Source organism: Eucyclogobius newberryi, unplaced genomic scaffold (genome assembly GCF_026437365.1).
Source record: "Eucyclogobius newberryi isolate DKJ021-1_F unplaced genomic scaffold, fEucNew1.0.hap1 SCAF_3, whole genome shotgun sequence".
NCBI lineage: Eukaryota > Metazoa > Chordata > Actinopteri > Gobiiformes > Gobiidae > Eucyclogobius > Eucyclogobius newberryi.
Window position 1 is genome coordinate 20,513,024 of NW_027315945.1, and position 13,138 is coordinate 20,526,161.

General features: G+C 41.9%; 4 protein-coding genes across 4 annotated transcripts; 2 read left to right on the forward strand and 2 right to left on the reverse strand.

Annotated features, from left to right (window-relative positions):
* The first annotated feature begins 2,468 nt into the window (after nucleotides 1-2,468).
* On the forward strand, nucleotides 2,469-3,105 carry LOC140373807 (hepcidin-like). Its single transcript, XM_072460475.1, has 3 exons — nucleotides 2,469-2,649; nucleotides 2,725-2,805; nucleotides 2,905-3,105. The coding sequence occupies exons 1-3, from the start codon at nucleotides 2,563-2,565 to the stop codon at nucleotides 3,001-3,003; spliced, it is 267 nt and encodes an 88-aa protein (XP_072316576.1). The 5' UTR covers nucleotides 2,469-2,562; the 3' UTR covers nucleotides 3,004-3,105.
* A 1,041-nt stretch (nucleotides 3,106-4,146) lies between these two features.
* Nucleotides 4,147-4,762, reverse strand: LOC140373838 (hepcidin-like). The gene is made up of 3 exons (XM_072460533.1): nucleotides 4,586-4,762; nucleotides 4,430-4,510; nucleotides 4,147-4,332 (listed from the first exon to the last, which is right to left on the reverse strand). The coding sequence occupies exons 1-3, from the start codon at nucleotides 4,670-4,672 to the stop codon at nucleotides 4,234-4,236; spliced, it is 267 nt and encodes an 88-aa protein (XP_072316634.1). The 5' UTR covers nucleotides 4,673-4,762; the 3' UTR covers nucleotides 4,147-4,233.
* Nucleotides 4,763-5,442: 680 nt separating this feature from the next.
* LOC140374113 (uncharacterized) lies at nucleotides 5,443-8,619 on the reverse strand. The gene has a single exon (XM_072460911.1). The coding sequence runs from the start codon at nucleotides 8,617-8,619 to the stop codon at nucleotides 5,581-5,583; it is 3,039 nt and encodes a 1,012-aa protein (XP_072317012.1). The 3' UTR covers nucleotides 5,443-5,580.
* Nucleotides 8,620-12,530: 3,911 nt separating this feature from the next.
* LOC140374174 (hepcidin-like) lies at nucleotides 12,531-13,070 on the forward strand. The gene is made up of 3 exons (XM_072460994.1): nucleotides 12,531-12,705; nucleotides 12,781-12,861; nucleotides 12,961-13,070. Exons 1-3 carry the CDS (start codon nucleotides 12,619-12,621, stop codon nucleotides 13,057-13,059), a joined length of 267 nt encoding a protein of 88 aa, XP_072317095.1. The 5' UTR covers nucleotides 12,531-12,618; the 3' UTR covers nucleotides 13,060-13,070.
* The last annotated feature ends 68 nt before the right edge of the window (nucleotides 13,071-13,138 follow it).

The window sequence follows — 13,138 nt, forward strand, 5'->3', positions numbered from 1 at the left end:
TGATCACAATTTTTGACCCAGTTGCTGATTTTAGCTTGCACAAACCGCTTGGATTTTCAGTGTGCTAAGTTAACTGTTGGTCCTAACTGCTGGCGTTCTTTAAAATTTGATGTCAACCAAAGCCTGAACAATGCATAATAGTGACAAACGTAACTCAGTTGTACTCTCTAGTTATGGAGATCAGAGATCCTTATAAGGAAGGGTCGGTCAGTGCGGCAAATATGAAGCGCTAATCTGGACCTTTTATGCAAAAATGCTCATAATTTGCATTTTTGTGGTTCCCTGCTACTGTTTAAGAGCCACAACAAATGAAAACCAGAATAACGTCTTGTATTTTGTACAGTACCACCCATGTACAGCACTCGGGTGCATAGTCCTAGAGACTAAGTTGAAGGTTTATTGAGCTGGTGCAGTGCCGTTTATACAGATGAACAGGCCTCTAATTGCTGCTTCTGCTACACACCGGCATTGTTCCTCGTGTGAGTCAGATAAAACAAACCACATGGTGCGTGTGTGCCGGCCGGGGGAGGAAGCTGTGCTCTCATTTACTATCTCCTTGTGTGGTTTGGCAGTGGCTCTGTGGGATGGGGGCGTGGAGGGCATCCGTCTGGGCGCGAGGCCTGGCACAGGCTCAGCTCTGTTACACACTGTGTTATTACTCTGTGCAACTATATACAAGCTCTACATGCTACTTGTATCAACTGAAATAAATCAAAACTGATTTAATGACTGAAATAAAATGCACAGGCCTGCTATTGTTCCACTGCCACATATTGAACTTATACATTTCATTGCTATCCTAGATTTGATCAGAGAGGGGGTATATCCGAAGGGTTTAGGCCTGGCAATAACAGCAAACTGTTTATTTGACCCTTGTGGCCCTTATAGTGCATGTGAGGTGTGATGCAGCTGAATAACATAACAGTTAAAAAGTGGGCCACCATGGCACAATGCCATACCTCACCAACACAAGCAGCAGGAGGCGCAGAGCCGCATTAGAGCAGACCACCACCATTGTGTTCAGGAAGTTTGTCCTAGGCCCATATAAGACTATTAACATGTACTTGACTTCCGTTTATACTTCTTTTTTTCAGATACCATGGGCAAGAGGAAACGCATATTATTTATTTATTTATTTATTTTTCTACTTTTTTTAATGAAACATAACAAAAAAAAACATATATCTTTGTTATAACATATCTAATGACACTGAACAAGCTGTGTCAACAAATACAACTGTGGCGAATACATCAATATGTGAGCTAACCCTTTCAGGCCGTTGTATATGCAAATAATAACATTGGGCAATGACATTATTCCAACTGTGTATATAATGTATATAACATGCAAAAATCCCTGGAAATGTATTTCAGATGGATTCCAGCAGAAGATGTTGAGCTGGTCAACAATTTGTGGACTCACAGATACATAATCTTTTATAAATAATGTACGGTTAGTAGCAACACGACCAATAATATCTGGTATCTCACAGATTAAAAAAAAAAAGTAAATATTAAATCACAAAAATCTTGGACACTTGGAGCTTGTTGCCTCATCAGGGAAAGCACGCTTCACCTGCAGGTCAGAGGCTGCAACTTTCCCAAAAAGGTGATCAGAACAAAATCGTTGCGAAATTCTTAATCTGTTCATGTAGAACAAAGTGTGAAAAATATATTACACAACTCATATAAAAGTACATTATTGAACAGTCAGCTTTGTAGACTATACTCAGCATATTCACGTGACAGATGTGACAGATCTGTTCATTTACTTGTAAGAGTTGGATAAATATCATGTTTTTCTGGCAGTTAAAATCAACCCTTTTACAAATAAGTTTAAAAAAGCCTCATAGCATTAACACATAATACTGGACCTTACAGTAATTTCATCATCAAACGAAGTCAGTCACTTCTCACAAGCACAGCAACTGTGTGTGACAAATTATATCAAAATATTTATATTATATATTTATATGAGATTAACCTGAAAATCAACCAGTTAAAAAGAAAAAAGGTCCAAATTATTGCACATTTCTACCTTAAACAGATTCAAAAAGCTTTACATAAAGGAGCCACTCATCCATTCAAGCACAAATCCACACAGCAGTGTAGCAGACAGAGTTGACAAGTGTCTTGCCCAAGAAACAACGGCAACATTCTCCTGTGGGAGCTGGGATTGAACCCCTAACTTATAGAGCAGCCGATCCGACCGCTCATTCAAATGTGTTATTACAGTTGGGTCCTTCATGAAACAATGAAAGAAAAGCAGACAGTCATAGATGATGAATGGAAGTTGAGTGAAATGGTTTTGTTCACTGTGTGTGTTCTGTTTACTAGAATGTTGTTCCTTTTGCTCAGGACACTTTGATCATTGATCACATTTTTGGGAAAGTTGCAGCCTCTGACCAGCAGGTGAAGCGTGCTTTCCCTGATGAGGCAACAGGCTCCAAGTGTCAGTATAAATACAGCAGACTTCACACTGTCCTCCATCACACTCTAGAACTGGGACCAGTCTCCAACAAGATCCACAAGTCCAGTCTGTGAGAGCTCCACCAGATCCAACATGAAGACTGTGAGAGTGGCTGCTGCTGTGGCTGTGCTGTTTGCATTTGTCTGGATCCAGGAGAGCTCTGCCAAACCACACTCTCAGGTAAGAGTCATGAGCTCTGTTTCACTCTCAAAAGGTTTGAGGACGACTCTCATTAATGACAGTGTGTGATCTTAGATGGTGGAGATGGAGGAGCATGAGGACGTGGACATTCCAGTGGAGCTGAAAGCAGAAGAAGTGTCAGAGGACGCCATGACGGTGAGTGACTCTGTAGTTTATATTCTCCTCTGTAACTGTGGATTTACAGTGTTTGTTCATGAGAGTTTTATTGTTGCTAATACATGTTTGTGTGTCCAGAGCCCGTATTACAGGAGCAGAGAGAAGAGAGGCATTAAGTGTAAATTCTGCTGTGGCTGCTGCACTCCTGGAGTCTGTGGAGTCTGCTGCAAGTTCTGAACCCACTTTCAGTCACTGACGACTTCAAACATGTGACAAACGTTTGGCTCTGGATGTGTTTATTTGAACTTTTTCATTTCTAAATAAAAGTGTAAAAATATCCTTTGTGATTCTTCATTTTTCAGATGTATACCACTTTTCTTATTTCATTGTTATTGTAGAACGTAGACTCTCTAGATTTAAAAGTAAATGACCATAAATAAAATAATAATGTTGATCTTAATTCTAGTTAATTCTCACTGGTGACTGAGGGGTTTAAGGCCTGGCACTGATACATTTTTTGGCACCTTGTGCCGTGTTTTTTCCTCACAGTCCTGACAGTTTGCTGAATGTCTCTCACCTCTCTCTACATTTTACAGCTGTCCTGTCAAACAAAGCCTTCGTGCAAAAATGATAAATAAATAAAATAAAATACATCTGCATTTGAGTGGCTGATATATTCAATCAAATAGAGATAAATAAGTACAGGCATAATTACATAATCCTAAAGCTTTTTTACATTAATAACAACGTTGTTGCTTTATATTATAAAAAAATAATTGATTCATTTTTTCTCATTCATTTTCTACCGCTCGTTCCCGTTAGGGGTCGCGGGTGAGTCTATCCCAGTGACTTTGGGCCTTAGGCGGGGAACACCATGGACAGGGGCCAGCTCATCACAGGGTTAACAGTACAAATGTATTCAATTATGTATATATATATCTTCCTTTTTGTATTTATGTCATGAAAAGTTTGAAACAGATTGAAGTAAAATTAAAACAAACTGTATTATTTTAGCCATATATGTTTTATTGAGTGGAGGACGTGAAGAGTAGGAAGAGACGTTTGGTAAAGTCTTTATGGGTAAAAATCATGGGCAGTAAATACACTGTGGCCACATGTGGATATGAATATAAAACTTATATAAACATCTGTTATCTACAATGAACTAACACTTTTGTGAGAGATGAGTTAAATTAATAGCAGTTTCACATGTTGATAAGAACTCTAATAAGAAGAAAAAAATAAAAGAAAGAAAATCAATCTTTATTTATTTATTAATCATTATTTCTCTTGGACTGTGTATTAGATGATATAATGTAAGCAAAGTGTCAGCTTTGAGATTTGTGGGAATACATGAAACAATTAATTCAAATACATTCAGGTTCTTGATATTGAGAAGAAATTTATTTGTAAAACAAACAACAAAATCATTAAATAATGTTCTCAGTTGATTGTTGGTGGAGATGTTCAGAACTTGCAGCAGACTCCACAGACTCCAGGAGTGCAGCAGCCACAGCAGAATTTACACTTAATGCCTCTCTTCTCTCTGCTCCTGTAATACGGGCTCTGGACACACAAACATGTATTAGCAACAATAAAACTCTCATGAACAAACACTGTAAATCCACAGTTACAGAGGAGAATATAAACTACAGTCACTCACCGTCATGGCGTCCTCTGACACTTCTTCTGCTTTCAGCTCCACTGGAATGTCCACGTCCTCATGCTCCTCCATCTCCACCATCTAAGATCACACACTGTCATTAATGAGAGTCGTCCTCAAACCTTTTGAGAGTGAAACAGAGCTCATGACTCTTACCTGAGAGTGTGGTTTGGCAGAGCTCTCCTGGATCCAGACAAATGCAAACAGCACAGCCACAGCAGCAGCCACTCTCACAGTCTTCATGTTGGATCTGGTGGAGCTCTCACAGACTGGACTTGTGGATCTTGTTGGAGACTGGTCCCAGTTCTAGAGTGTGATGGAGGACAGTGTGAAGTCTGCTGTATTTATACTGACACTTGGAGCCTGTTGCCTCATCAGGGAAAGCACGCTTCACCTGCAGGTCAGAGGCTGCAACTTTCCCAAAAATGTGATCAGAACAAAATCATTGCGACATTCTTAATCTGTTCATGTAGAACAAAGTGTGAAAAATATATTACACAACTCATAAAATAACATTGTACTGCCCTCGCCATATGTGCGATATATAACTAGACAGCCAGCTAAACTCCTTCTTGACATCAAGACTCTGAAGACAGTAGCTCTTTGTCCACAGGTTTAATGGTGCAAGATATGGTGAAACTGGAACATATACAAATATCAATCAGACACATTCATTTCAAACACATGAAATAAAATAATCATATACACATTAAGATCTTTAACTAACACATCCATACGTACCCACGATGCTAACAAAGGCATAAGATGCATGCAGATGTTGGTGGATAACTTAGATGAACAACAATGTGCTTCATTGCCTCACTTCCTGACGAAACTTCCTGATAGTGTCACATGACCTAACTACCGCTCGCTTTCTTAAAGGGACAGAACACAGTAAGCGCCCAAGACATTAACTTACACAACAACAGCACCCTCTAGTGTACTGAAACAAAACAAAAACAGCATTTAATCATGCCCGCCTGGCATGATTAAATGCCACCATAAACCAATAAGCATTAACAGTCCGGCGGGAGCAGGAGAACAACCTCTGTTATTGGTCTGAGGAAGAGTGTAGTCCCTCCTGGTTTGGCAATCTTCACCTCAACTTGACGCACTTTATCATCGTTACTGAGGAAGGTTTGAGTGATTAGTCAGAGAGGCCATTGATTTCTCTTTACTTGACAGTCCTTCATGCGAACAATAGATCCAACTTTGATGTTTGGACGAGTGGACTGCCACTTTCTTCTTGCCTGTAGTGTTGGAAGAAACTGTTTGCGCCATCTATCCCAAAAAATATTGGAAAGATGCTGGACTTGCCTCCATTGACATTTGAATAAGTCTGAAGCATCAAAGTTACCTTGGGGAGCAGGTACACAGTTCACTTTTTGTGTGAGAAGAGCAGCTGGGGTGAGTATGAACGAATCCATCGGGTCCGTTGTGACAGGAACAAGCGGTCTGGCATTAATTATAGCTCCAACTTCTGCCATAAAGGTTACTAGAACTTCATGCGTGAGTTTGTCTTTCAGCTGAAGAAACATTGAGTCGAGAATCCTTCTTGCAATACCAATCATACGCTCCCATGATCCTCCAAAATGAGAGGCCTGTGGAGGGTTGAAGGTCCAACAGCATTCTTGGTTTGTCAGGAAAGTCTTTAACGTTGTGCCATCAATGTTTGAGGGAATCTTCAACTCCTTACTTGCACCAACAAAATTAGTGCCGCGGTCTGAACGAATGTGTTTGACAGGGCCACAAACAGCGATAAACCGACGTAGTGCATTGATAAAGGATGAAGTATCCAGAGACTCAATAACTTCAATATGAACCGCTTGTACGCTCATGCACGTAAAGATTACAGCCCATCTTTTGCTCTGTGAAAAGCCTCCTCTAGTTCGCCGTGAGGACACGCTCCAGGGGCCAAAGACATCAAGTCCAACATTGGTAAAAGGTGGGTCCATAGAAAGACGATCTGCAGGAAGATTGGCCATTTTCTGGACACCGACAGGAGCTCTGAGATGCCTGCAGGTTGTGCATTGGTGAATGATGCTGCTCACCTTTTTCTTTCCACCTACTATCCAAAATCCAGCAGCGCGTATTGCTCCTTCGGTGATAAGACGGCCTTGATGGTGGACCTGTTCGTGGTACTCTCTGATAAGTAGAACGGCTATGTGATGTTTTCCAGGAATAATAAGTGGATGCTTTTCATTCTGCTCTAAGTGTGAATGGTGTAGACGACCTCCCACTCTTAGCATGCCTTGTGGGTCAATGAAAGGATCCAAACGTTTGAGAGGACTGTTTGCAGGAATTTCCTTGTTTTTGTGAATGCATTCTATTTCCTGAGCATAGACTTCTTTCTGCACTGTTTGTATGATGACTGTTGAAGCTGCTGCTTTTTCTTCAACAGTGATCATTGCTTTACAGTAATGCCAGCCTCGACAGATGCTTGTCCTTGGCACGGTTGAACTAAAGCAGTTGCAGATGTGAATAAGGCGACTGATTGCACGAATCACAGTCTTCCAAGTCGAAAACTTGGCAAATCTTTGGGAACCAAACAGATTGATAGACGTTGTAGTGCTTAATGTAGACACTTGAGGTCTGATGTCAGGGTCTGAATTGGGCTCAACCAGAGTGTAGGAGTCGTTTCTGTGTTGAGTTTCGGAAGACAACAAAAACCTTGGTCCCGTGAGCCAGTTTGTGTGTTCCAGATGGCTTGCAGAGACAGATCGTGTACCATGGTCTGCAGGATTCTGATCTGTGGGCACATAAAACCATTGATTCGGATGGGACGACTTGCGAATACGCTGAACACGGTTGCTGACATATACGTAAAAACGTCTAGATTCGTTACAAATGTAACCCAGGACTACTTTGCTGTCTGAGTAGAAGCTCACTGTGTCAAATGTAAGGTTCAGTTCAGCTGAAACTAAGTCTGCCAACTCAACAGCAAGAACTGCTGCACACAGCTCCAGTCCTGGCACAGTATGCTCTGGACGAGGGGATAACTTGGCTTTACCCATTACAAATCCCACATGGTTGTTACCAGCAATATCTGTGACTTTTAGGTATGAAACAGCAGCAATGGCTTTCGTGGAAGCGTCACAGAAGACACAAAGTTCTCGTCTGGCTGCTGCGGATGGTGAAATTTCAGTGTAAGGTCTGGAGATTGACAGATTCGACAACTCTGTTAAAGACGCTCTCCACGATGCCCAGGCGTCCTTCATCTCTTCAGGCAAAGGAGCGTCCCAGTCCCCGCTATTGATGGTAAGTTCTCTTAGGATGTGTTTGCCTTGGATGGAGACTGGAGATACAAACCCAAGAGGGTCGTAAAGGCTGTTGATGGTGGACAAGACACCTCGTCGAGTGTAAGGTTTTACTTCGTCCAAAACGCTGAAGGAGAATGAGTCTGTTTGGAGGTTCCAGTTAAGTCCAAGACTACGCTGCATTGGAACTATGTCTGCCTCTAGATCAAGATCTTTGAGATCACTTGCGTGGTCTTTCGATGGAAAGACATCCAGAACTTGTTTGTTGTTCGATGCAATCTTGTGCAACCTCAAGTTTGACTTGGATAGAGTGCCTTGCGTCCTTTTTAGGAGGTCAACTGCAGCCTCAACTGTTGGCATGGACTTCAGTCCGTCATCGACATAGAAATCATGCATCACAAAGTCTTTGACATCGGAGTCGGCCTGGATCTCAATGCTCAGAACAGACTGGTGTAAGCCATAAATAGCTACAGCTGGTGATGGGCTGTTACCAAATACGTGGACACGCATCCGACATTCCACAACATGTTCTGAGGGGTTGTTGTCTTTAAACCACAAGAACCGTAGAAAGTTCCTATCTTCTTCTCTGACAAAGAAACAGTAGAACATTTGTTCTATATCTGCAGTGAAGGCGACTGCTTCTTTGCGAAAACGTATGAGCACACCGAGCAAGGTGTTGTTCATGTCCGGTCCAGACAACAGAACGTCATTGAGTGCAACACCTTCATATTGGGCGCTAGAATCAAACACCACCCTGATCTTTTTAGGTTTTTTTGGGTGGTACACACCAAATGTTGGTAAATACCATGCTTCTTCTTGCTCAGCCAGAGGTGGGGCTAACTCTGCATGACCATTTTTAAACATCTTATCCATGAACTTGAGAAAATGGTCTTTCATATCTGGGTTTCTTTCAAAGTTGCGTTTGAGAGACATCAGGCGCTTTAACGCTTGAGGGCGGTTATTGGGGAGGCGTGGATATTTAAATGGCAGAGGTGCAACCCAACTGTTGTTGGAGTCCTTTTTTAACTCTTGTTCCATTACTTTCATGAATTGTGTATCCTGAATCGATTGAGCCACTTGATTATCATCTTTAGCACGATTGAATACTGTGCATGCGAGATGGTCTGGCTCACAGGTGTTTTCAATCTGAGACTGAGGAGATCCACTTATAATCTGGGCATCACTGTATCTTTCTTTTACTTGAAACACGTTAGGACAGGGTTGAAAGAGAGTGGGTCGACCTTGCACTGTAGTGTTTGTGTAAAAGGTGTTGACTGCGAGTGGTTTGTGAACGTCTCCAAGGCACACATTGCCAACGATGACCCATCCAAGGTCTAACTTCTGTGCATATGGTGCGTTATTTGGACCATTTACTCGTTTGCGGACTTTATGCACTCTGATTACATCTCGCCCTAGTAAGAGCATGATCTCAGCTTCAGGGTCGATGTCTGGTATTTGAGGAGCCAGTGACTTTAAGTGTGGATGGTTAAGAGCTGCGTCTGGAGTTGGAATCTCGTCTCTGTTGTTAGGAACCTCGTATCCATTAGCTCTCCTTCCTTTTGATTCCTTAATTCCAGCACATGTTTTCAATGTATAAGGAGCACTTGAGCTTTGGTCACCGAAGAGATCAAAGAATTGTGAACGAACCAATGACCGGTTGCTCTGTTCATCTAGGATGACATACATTTTTACCGCTTTGTGCTTTTGGCCAGTTGGATTCACTTTAACAAGACATATTTTGGAGCAAGAGCCGTCTGATTGGCCTCTACCACACACATCTGTGCAGTTGTTGGTGACATGTGGCTGAGATTCAGTTGTGTCTTGCTCAGGGGGGGCTCAGTCTTTCCAATGCTAGGTGCAGGTCCAGGATGCATTGCAGTAGTGTGTCTTTCACTGTTGCATTCACTGCATTGAACTTTGGCCTTACAACTTTTTGCTATGTGAAATGATGAAGAACAACATTTAAAGCACACATAATTTTCCTTTAGAAACTGTCTGCGATCTTCAATAGACTTTTCTCTGAATGCACGACACTTGCGCAATGGGTGTGGTTTTCTGTGAATAGGGCATATTTTGTCACAGTCATCAGCTTTTGTTGGAGGTTGGCCAGTGTTTGTGGCTCCCCCTAGAGACACCTCTGTTTTGTGCACAGCAACTTCCCGCCGTCTGTTTGTCCAGATTGTTTTCTCCAATCTGGGGACTGTGTCAGCGTGAGAGATGAAGTTAAAACTTGGATCACTGATAATACTGGCTTCTTGTCTGACAAAGTCCACAAAACAGGAAAACGGAGGATAAGACACTTGATTTTTTCGCTTGTAGGCAGCGCCAACTACTGTCCACTTTTCCTGCAGACGAAAAGGGAGTTTTTGTACAATCGGATTAACTCCTCTTGACGTGTCGAGGAAAGAAAGGCCGGGCAAGTCCCCTTCATCCTTAGCAGACTGCAGCTCCATCAACATATCACTCAGTTTAGTCAGTTTTGAATAATCTTTGTTTGTCATCTTTGGGAAGGTGTCAAGTCTTTTCAACAGAGCTTCTTCTATAACTTCAACTGAACCATAGATCTTCTCAAGTCTTTGCCAAGTCATTTCCAAGCCTGCTTCAGGGCGATTGATATGTATTGCTCTTATCCGTTCAACGTGTTCTGAAGACTCCTTGCCAAGCCACTTCAGCAAAAGATCCATCTCTTCACTTGCCGAGAGGTTCAAACCATCAGTTGCAGTTAGGAATGAACGTTTCCAAGCTCTGTAGTTCTCAGGCTTATCATTGAATTGGAGCAAGCCTGTAGCCACAAGCTCACGACGGGCCAGGAATCTAACAAAGTCATTCACATTTTGGCTATCACAGCTTAGCTTTGGTGAATTAGCATGCACATGTGTAGCATTGTCGTTTTGAAACCTGACTTCACGTGGCCTGGAGAAATACTCATCATTGTATGAGCGGGATGTATGCGGGGTAATATGGAGTGATGGCAAATCAGTGCTTGCTTGTAGTGGAATAAAAGGTTTGGCCTCAGGTTTTAAAGTTACATCCAATTTGCTGTGAGTGGGGTCTTGTTCCACTTTTACAGGTGTTTCATCATCCCACATTTGTGTCCTTGCCTCCACAGCTTTGGCTTGCTCAACAACATATTTTTCGGTGCGTTCTGCCACTTCAAGAGAAGGCATTGAGTCCAACTTTAGCTCAAGACTGTGCTTTTCACTTTCCAAATCACATGCAGCTTCAAGCACTTCAGCTTCTGCTATAGCTGCAGCAGTCTCTTTTTCACAGTTGAGCATTTCCATGGATGCTTCCACTTTAGCCAACTTCAGTTTCATTTCTTTTTCAGCATATGCAAAGCGTGCTTTTGCTGCTTCTGCCTTTGCTCTGGCCTTTGCCGCAGCCGATCCATTTGACACACTTGATCTTATTGAAGCACATGATCGTGTTTTGTATGAGGCTGATTTCTCATCCATTGTGTGATGATAATGTTCCTCTTTACTCTGATGATGTTCCACTTACTGCGTGGGACAGTGTTGTCTTCGTTTTCCAGTCTGGACTGCGTTATCCTGCCCGCTTGAGAGCCGTGGTTTCACTGTACTGCCCTCGCCATATGTGCGATATATAACTAGACAGCCAGCTAAACTCCTTCTTGACATCAAGACTCTGAAGACAGTAGCTCTTTGTCCACAGGTTTAATGGTGCAAGATATGGTGAAACTGGAACATATACAAATATCAATCAGACACATTCATTTCAAACACATGAAATAAAATAATCATATACACATAAAGATCTTTAACTAACACATCCATACGTACCCACGATGCTAACAAAGGCATAAGATGCATGCAGATGTTGGTGGATAACTTAGATGAACAACAATGTGCTTCATTGCCTCACTTCCTGACGAAACTTCCTGATAGTGTCACATGACCTAACTACCGCTCGCTTTCTTAAAGGGACAGAACACAGTAAGCGCCCAAGACATTAACTTACACAACAACAGCACCCTCTAGTGTACTGAAACAAAACAAAAACAGAACAAACATTATTGAACAGTCAGCTTTGTAGACTATACTCAGCATATTCACGTGACAGATGTGACAGATCTGTTCATTTACTTGTAAGAGTTGGATAAATATCATGTCTTTCTGGCAGTTAAAATCAACCCTTTTACAAATATGTATTTGTTTCTTTGTAAAAAACAATAAACAAAAAAAGCCGCATAGCATAAAACCATAAGACTGGACTTTACAGTCATTTCATCATCAAACAAAGTCAGTCACTTCTCACAAGCACAGCGACTGTGTGTGAAAATTATATTAAAATGTATATTTTTTGATTAACCTGAAAACGTCATATTTGAATTACAAAAAATCAACCATTTAAAAAGAAAAAAATATCAAAATTATAGAAAATGTCTACCTTAAAAAGATTCAAAAAGCTTTACATAAAGGAGCCACTCATCCATTCAAGCACAAATCCACACAGCAGTGTAGCAGACAGAGTTGACAAGTGTCTTGCCCAAGAAACAACGGCAACATTCTCCTGTGGGAGCTGGGATCGAACCCCTAACTTATAGAGCAGCCGATCCGACCGCTCATTCAAATGTGTTATTACAGTTGAGTCCTTCATGAAACAATGAAAGAAAAACAGACAGTCATAGATGATGAATGGAAGTTGAGTGAAATGGTTTTGTTCACTGTGTGTGTTCTGTTTACTAGAATGTTGTTCCTTTTGCTCAGGACACTTTGATCATTGATCACATTTTTGGGAAAGTTGCAGCCTCTGACCTGCAGGTGAAGCGTGCTTTCCCTGATGAGGCAACAGGCTCCAAGTGTCAGTATAAATACAGCAGACTTCACACTGTCCTCCATCACACTTTAGAACTGGGACCAGTCTCCAACAAGATCCACAAGTCCAGTCTGTGAGAGCTCCACCAGATCCAACATGAAGACTGTGAGAGTGGCTGCTGCTGTGGCTGTGCTGTTTGCATTTGTCTGGATCCAGGAGAGCTCTGCCAAACCACACTCTCAGGTAAGAGTCATGAGCTCTGTTTCACTCTCAACAGGTTTGAGGACGACTCTCATTAATGACAGTGTGTGATCTTAGATGGTGGAGATGGAGGAGCATGAGGACGTGGACATTCCAGTGGAGCTGAAAGCAGAAGAAGTGTCAGAGGACGCCATGACGGTGAGTGACTCTGTAGTTTATATTCTCCTCTGTAACTGTGGATTTACAGTGTTTGTTCATGAGAGTTTTATTGTTTCTAATACATGTTTGTGTGTCCAGAGCCCGTATTACAGGAGCAGAGAGAAGAGAGGCATTAAGTGTAAATTCTGCTGTGGCTGCTGCACTCCTGGAGTCTGTGGAGTCTGCTGCAAGTTCTGAACCCACTTTCAGTCACTGACGACTTCAAACATGTGATAAACGTTTGACTCTGGATGTGTTTATTTGAACTTTTTCATTT

Excerpts from the sequence above, each read along its gene's own strand:
- LOC140373807 (XM_072460475.1), top strand. The coding sequence starts at position 2,563 with ATGAAGACTGTGAGAGTGGCTGCTGCTGTGGCTGTGCTGTTTGCATTT. Across the intron at positions 2,650-2,724 it reads CTGCCAAACCACACTCTCAG|ATGGTGGAGATGGAGGAGCA; the intron begins GTAAGAGTCATG and ends GTGTGATCTTAG. Across the intron at positions 2,806-2,904 it reads TGTCAGAGGACGCCATGACG|AGCCCGTATTACAGGAGCAG; the intron begins GTGAGTGACTCT and ends TTGTGTGTCCAG.
- LOC140373838 (XM_072460533.1), bottom strand. The coding sequence starts at position 4,672 with ATGAAGACTGTGAGAGTGGCTGCTGCTGTGGCTGTGCTGTTTGCATTT. Across the intron at positions 4,511-4,585 it reads CTGCCAAACCACACTCTCAG|ATGGTGGAGATGGAGGAGCA; the intron begins GTAAGAGTCATG and ends GTGTGATCTTAG. Across the intron at positions 4,333-4,429 it reads TGTCAGAGGACGCCATGACG|AGCCCGTATTACAGGAGCAG; the intron begins GTGAGTGACTGT and ends TTGTGTGTCCAG.
- LOC140374113 (XM_072460911.1), bottom strand. The coding sequence starts at position 8,619 with ATGTCTCTCAAACGCAACTTTGAAAGAAACCCAGATATGAAAGACCAT.
- LOC140374174 (XM_072460994.1), top strand. The coding sequence starts at position 12,619 with ATGAAGACTGTGAGAGTGGCTGCTGCTGTGGCTGTGCTGTTTGCATTT. Across the intron at positions 12,706-12,780 it reads CTGCCAAACCACACTCTCAG|ATGGTGGAGATGGAGGAGCA; the intron begins GTAAGAGTCATG and ends GTGTGATCTTAG. Across the intron at positions 12,862-12,960 it reads TGTCAGAGGACGCCATGACG|AGCCCGTATTACAGGAGCAG; the intron begins GTGAGTGACTCT and ends TTGTGTGTCCAG.